Consider the following 6,000-nt stretch of genomic DNA (forward strand, 5'->3'; position numbering starts at 1 on the left):
CTGAGGGGCCTGGAACTGTAAGGCTAGGAGCTCACCCCATGCAGGGCCTACAACCATCACTGTTCCAGACAGGGCTTCCCAGGCAGCCACCTGCCTTGGCAAACAAGAGGCAGTCAAGTGAGAGGCACCAAGGGTAGAGGAGCTCAGGCTGGGAACTCATCTACCCAGTGTCCCAGTGAGCCAGGCACCAGGCTGACAGCGTCTACCATAACTGTGTACATGCTTGCACTGCCAGCACACGCGGGGGTGCCCCAAACCCTGCATGAGAGCACCCCAGCCTGGAGCCCTGTTTTACTTCAAGGTTAGCTATTAAATACATATTCATATTAAAACACATGACACCTTTAAAGGAGTAGATATAAAATGCTCACTAATTCTTTTAGCTAAATGATGAAACTTCTAGGAGATTTCATGCTTGATGCTACACCATCAGATCCCTGAGCACAGAGCAGTTCTCCTTTGCTGTCAAGGATACTTCAAAATGAAAAGCTCCTGTACACACACACATACTCCATAAGGAAAAAGTAGCACTGGTGTGGCACAGGAAGGTGTTACAAACGTCCTCATGTCCACCCCTCTGGCCTCCTGAATAAGGCCAACCTTTGTGCAGGACCAAGTGAGCAGCTTCTTGAACTCAAGGCTCCCAGAATGCTGCCTCTGGATGCCCTGCAAATCAAGCAAAAATCTCTTCTTCTGAAAACATGGGTATGCTGAGCTCCATCCTGGGTCAAGTCAGATCACTAGGAGATGCAACCTGCCCTGTAGAGCAGAGGCACATTCAGGGTGTAAACAGAAGATCTAAATCTCAGGGCCATCCACCCAACTCCTTACGCAAAACAGAAGCTAAGGTCCGTGAAGAACTGGTCCCACAGATCACTCATTAGGGACAGTCTTTGCTGATCCCCCACCATAAGCAATGATAAGCGAATTAGACCTACATCTAGCACCTAAAGCTAAAGTCTGCTGATTCCACACTAATAGCATTAATGAATTACAAATTTATCTTTACAGGTAAGGAAAGTAAAGACACAGCATCAAACATCCTTCCATCTAAAGACATCTACATAATTCTTTTGCTGCCAGCAAAAGAATTCTTTTCTTCCCCTTCTATCATTCCCCTTATTTTATGTAAAATGTAGTTTCCTGGGCCTCAGGAGAATGTAACCACTTTGCCTCATCACCCCTCACCCCCACTTTCTTTTTCCTTCTTTCACAGCCTGTAAAATGCTGACGGTTCCAAGTTGCCCTTTTGGAAAACACAGCCACGGCTTGTCCACAGTGCACGTTTTTCTCCCCTGGTTGAGATTTTCACCTCTGTCATTTACTTGAGTCCACAGGAGCAATGCAGACCCAGAACCCCTTCCTAACACTACATCTCTGCTCTCACCGAGAGCTGGTCCAGGAGCAATGAAATGAAAACCAGCACTGTTTTCAACACTTCCCATGATGTTGCTGAATGTCCCTTAAAGAAAGATCCGTGCCATAAATCTCTCTTAATGAAGTGTGTCTTTGAATAGGTCACCAGAGCAAGGCAATTTATCATTTCCCTTTTTGTTGTGGCTGCCAGGAGATTCAGAGCCAACCAGTAACTTTTTAGTAATAATCTCGTCCCTTCTTGAAACTCTCTCCTTCCTCAGCCCCTGAGACCTCATAGTCACCCAGCTCTCCCCACTCTGCCTTGACTATAGACGCTCCCTTCTCCATGGGACTGCCAATGGCCTCACGGTTTCCTCTTGAGCCCCTCCCCTCCCCCTCCACATCTGTTCTCTGGGCAACGTATCCACTCCCAGGCTTTTAACATCCCCTCCAAGCTGATTCCCAAACCTGCCTTGGCAGTTAGGCCTAACCAGGTCCAGAGCACCGGCCTCAGATATCAGTCCACTGGTCTGATTGATATGGACACGTGCCCCTCAGATCTGCCCCTGCAGGGGTACTCTTTATCTCAGTGGGTGGAAGCAGCCAGCAATTACGTGCATGCTACCTTGAAAATACTTCCCTCTCCCTCTCCCCCAAACCCACTGCCACCGGCCTACTCCAAGTGCTCACCTTGGGGATTGCCTACTTTGGGGATTACTGTAGTGGCTTCCTAACTGGGTTCCCTGCTGCCTGCCTTGTTCCTTCTAATCCATGTCCATGTTCCCACCAGACCAGTTGGATAAAGGACCATGTCACGCCCCTGCTTGAAACTCCTCCATGGCTGTAGGACAGGTCCGGCTGGTTCCCCAACACTCTCCATGACTCAGGGCCATGCTCAACTGCTCAGAGTTCCCCTCACAATACCCAGTCTCCAGCCTCTGCTTAGCCTGTGCCCTCCACTTGTGACACCCTTCTCCCCTCTTTTCCCACTGAACTCTACCTGCTCTTTACAATACAGCTTAGCCCTCACCTTATCTGGCAAGTTTCTGGAATCTGTTCCCTAGGATGGGTTAGATGTCCCTTCTCCATGCCCCTAGAGCCCCTGTGTGCTTCTGTCACCATCTATATCTGTCTCTTTACAAAAAGTCTGATTGACTCGTGTCCCTACTGTCCCAGGCTCTGAGTGAGCACTGGATAGAGAACTGCCCACTCCCTGATGCCACTTGCCCCTGGTGGATACGTGTGTATGCCTGCCTGGACTCGGGGCACCCTCAGAGCCTCCTGGCTATAGTCCCCAGCTCACCAAGAACTGGACAACATCCTCAGGCCTGTGCTTGGCGGACTTGAACGCAGCCAGCTGGGTCACCACTAGGATCTGGTACTCCACGTGGCCGGACATCATCTTGCCCCGCACCTCCTGGTGCTGGGGCACAGACAGGTCGATGCCTGTGTGGACATTCTGAACTTGCCTGCCAGAGGAAGAGAAGAGAAGGCAAACGAAGTTGAGATTCAAGTGACAAGACTTCTCAAGGAAAACAAGGGCAGGATCGTGTAGTGGCACTAGGTACCAGGCCACTCTGCTGGCTGTCCTCCGTGGTCACTGCTCCAGGTTACCTGTCTTGGCTTCCCAGGCGGCCACCTGCCTTTGGGTTGCTTAGGGACAAAGGTCTGTTCTCAGCAATAAAACGTGAAGGGGGGGCTTGTTGAAAACCATAAAGAGCTGAGTGCTTCACACAAACTCAGTCCCTGAGCTCTGCAGGATGGGGGCAGGGTGTCATCTGGGGGGATCTACTCAAATCAAGGAAAACACCATACAATACAGTGGGGACACTACACCAGGGACCTGGAGCAAGATGCCTCTGTCCAGCTGGCCAGAGGGCAGGGGAGGTGCTGCAGGGCCCCCTGTGGGGAAACGGGCTAAGTGCTAGAGACAGGGTGCTCCCAGCCTCATCCGGGTAGAATCCTCCCTTTGGAATGCTGGGAGGACCCATCAGATGAACACTGTGGCTCTTAGGAAAATTTTAAATGCAGTTCAAACATACTGAACTGTATGGACAGCAAAGAAGTAATGGGACATTCTCTTTAAAGTGAGAAAAGATGTTCAGTGTACCCTCCTGATACACAAGGGTGTGACACAGACCTGCGCAGACTGACCTCCCTCACACAAGACACCTCTGGCAGGATGAGCAGTGCATGCCCTGATCATCAAGGCAAGACCAACCATGTGCCGGGCAGAGCCCTTGGAACACACAGGCTAAGACCCTGGGCAAGGAGGAGCTTAAATTTGTGCGTGGGAAAAGGTCCTTCCCTCTCCAGAATTACATCTCACTCACCAAATCTTCCTCACCCAGCATCCCTTCTCCATAGACTCCTCATATCCCCTGCTGAGCCTGTGACACCATCACCAAGATACCCCCCAGATCACTGACTGGGAAGGCCCACACAGCAGGCCTCCTTGCCCCGTGTGTGCCCTGCGGCTGTGTACATCACTATACTCGACAAGCATCCTACCACAGCAGGAGGCACGCTCCAGACCCAGGCTGGCCTGGCCCAGGCAGGTAAAAGGCACAGGAGAGCCAGATGGAGGCTGTGACATGAAAGGCTCCCTCTCCCTAGCAGCCAGATGACACCCAGCTCAGACGGCTCATGGCCTCGTGTTGCACAATGTCGCTGTCTCAAGTGCAGGAGAAAGCAACCAGGCATTGTTTAGGATTGTTATGGAAACAGAGCACAGGTGGGTAGAAGGGACAGGAGGAGGATACCTGAGCTGGGTGGGGAGGGAGTGGGCCTCTCCCCTGGAAAGGGGACAGAGGAGACCCAGCTCTTCCCCGACCAGCACCTCATACGGTCCATCCAGGAAGACCCCAGGACTGACAGTTCCTTGACCCCACAACATCTACAACCCTCAGGACTGAATCTTTCAGTCCTGTCTTTCCCAGAATCTCGTCTCACTGATACAACCCTCTGCCTCCGGCCCCAGTTCCCCATCCTCTGACCTCTGGCCCAAGGCTGCCCACTTCTCCAGTCCTCTGCTTGCTCTGCCCTGTGCCAGGTGGCTTGTGGCTACAGACAGACAAGACACAAGCGTACCACCTGGTCCCACACAAAACTCAAGGCCACAGACTTCAAGGCTGGCAACAGCACCAGTTGCCCCAGATGTAGGGGTCTCAAAGTGTGGTCCCTAGACCAGCATTGCTTTGGCTGGGAACTTATGGGAAAGGCACATTCAGACCCCTGTATCAAAAGCCACACCCCGGTGACTTGAGGTGGCCACATCTTTGTTTTAGCAAAGAACTTCCCTCCAGGGATTCTGCTGTCCTTAGGCCTAATCCAGTGATGTCCCACGTCCATACACCCCTAAAGAAACTTTCTGGACAGGGCGAGATAGTAACTATCTTAGGCTTTGCAGGCTACGGGGTCCCTGTGGCAGCTGCTACAGACTATATATAAACAAAGCCGGGTGTGTTGGGCAGGATTTGGCCCACATCTGTGCCTAGACCGAGCTTCTCACATTTGTATGCCAGGCATACAAGTCCCCTGGGGATCAGATTCTGGTTCTTCAGGAGTGGCCTAGGGGTCTACATATCTGACAAGGACCCAGGTGATGCTGACGTTCTCTGTTCTGCTCTAGGGACCCCCAGGGAACATCCTGGGCTCCACCATCACACCTGCCATCACCCTGCATCTGCTCTTGTACATGCTGTGCCCTCCTGGGACTGTGGGCAGACTGCCTGCTCCTAAGGCTGCACTCCCCCTTCCGAGCCCCTCTGGGCTACTCAATGACACAGCTCTGTTCTCCTCTCTTTCCTTGCCTCAGTTTCCCTGTCTTACTGCATCACTGCCATCAGCACATAATCACACTCTGAGCGGCCATGTGACAGAAGTCACACTGACCCCACACTCCCCTTCCCGGCAGAACTCCTCAAATGAATGGCCTATATTCATGGCTCCAGTTTCTCTCCTCTAGATTGATCTTGAACCCATTCTAACAAATTTCTGTCTTCTTGCAATAAACTGCCTGTGTCCAGGTCACCTGTGACCTCTGTGTTATCAAATCCAAAGGTTGGGTTCTCACTTTCCCCTGTGCCTGACTTGTCAGTAGCACCTGGCACAGTCAGCTGCTCCCTCCCTGAAGCTCCCTCTGCCTGCATGGGCTGCAGGGACGCCCCATTCCTTCCTCCTGGCTCCTCCCTGCCCTTCCTGGCCATGCTGCTCAGCTTCTTTGGATGTTCCCCTGAAGGCACCCACCACTCTTAGACCTGTTGCCCCCAATGGCTCCCAAATTCCTCTTGCCAACCCAGACTCTCCTCTCCTCACAGCTAACCTCCTCCTGCCTCCTGACCTTCCCTGGGCTGTCAACAAGCTTCTTAAACCCCACATGTCTACATAAATGCTGAAGCCCACTTTTCCCATATCTGCTTCACTCAGTCTTCCCACCCTAGGAAATAGCAGCTTTGATCTTTCAGAATTGTAGGACAGGAGCTTTGCAGTAACTCCTAACTCGTCTTCTCGTTCTCACACCCTACATCCAAGCATCAGCAAACCTGGACGCTCAAAATATATCCAGAACACCAACATTTTTCACTTCTGTGGCTGCCAAGCCACTATCAGCTCTATATAGACTCCTGCAAGGAGTGAGCCACC

At 52.0% G+C, this 6,000-nt stretch overlaps 1 protein-coding gene across 1 annotated transcript in view; it reads right to left on the reverse strand.

The window, feature by feature from the left end:
* Window positions 1–6,000, reverse strand: part of HS1BP3 (HCLS1 binding protein 3) — a 30,725-nt gene that overhangs the window by 22,770 nt on the left and 1,955 nt on the right. The window contains exon 2 of the mRNA XM_023511882.1: window positions 2,660–2,825. Within this exon, the coding sequence (XP_023367650.1) occupies window positions 2,660–2,825 (166 nt within the window). The remainder of the gene's footprint in view (window positions 1–2,659; window positions 2,826–6,000) is intronic.

Source organism: Otolemur garnettii, unplaced genomic scaffold, assembly GCF_000181295.1.
Source record: "Otolemur garnettii isolate 467f Iridium unplaced genomic scaffold, OtoGar3 scaffold00022, whole genome shotgun sequence".
Classification (NCBI taxonomy): Eukaryota; Metazoa; Chordata; class Mammalia; order Primates; family Galagidae; genus Otolemur; species Otolemur garnettii.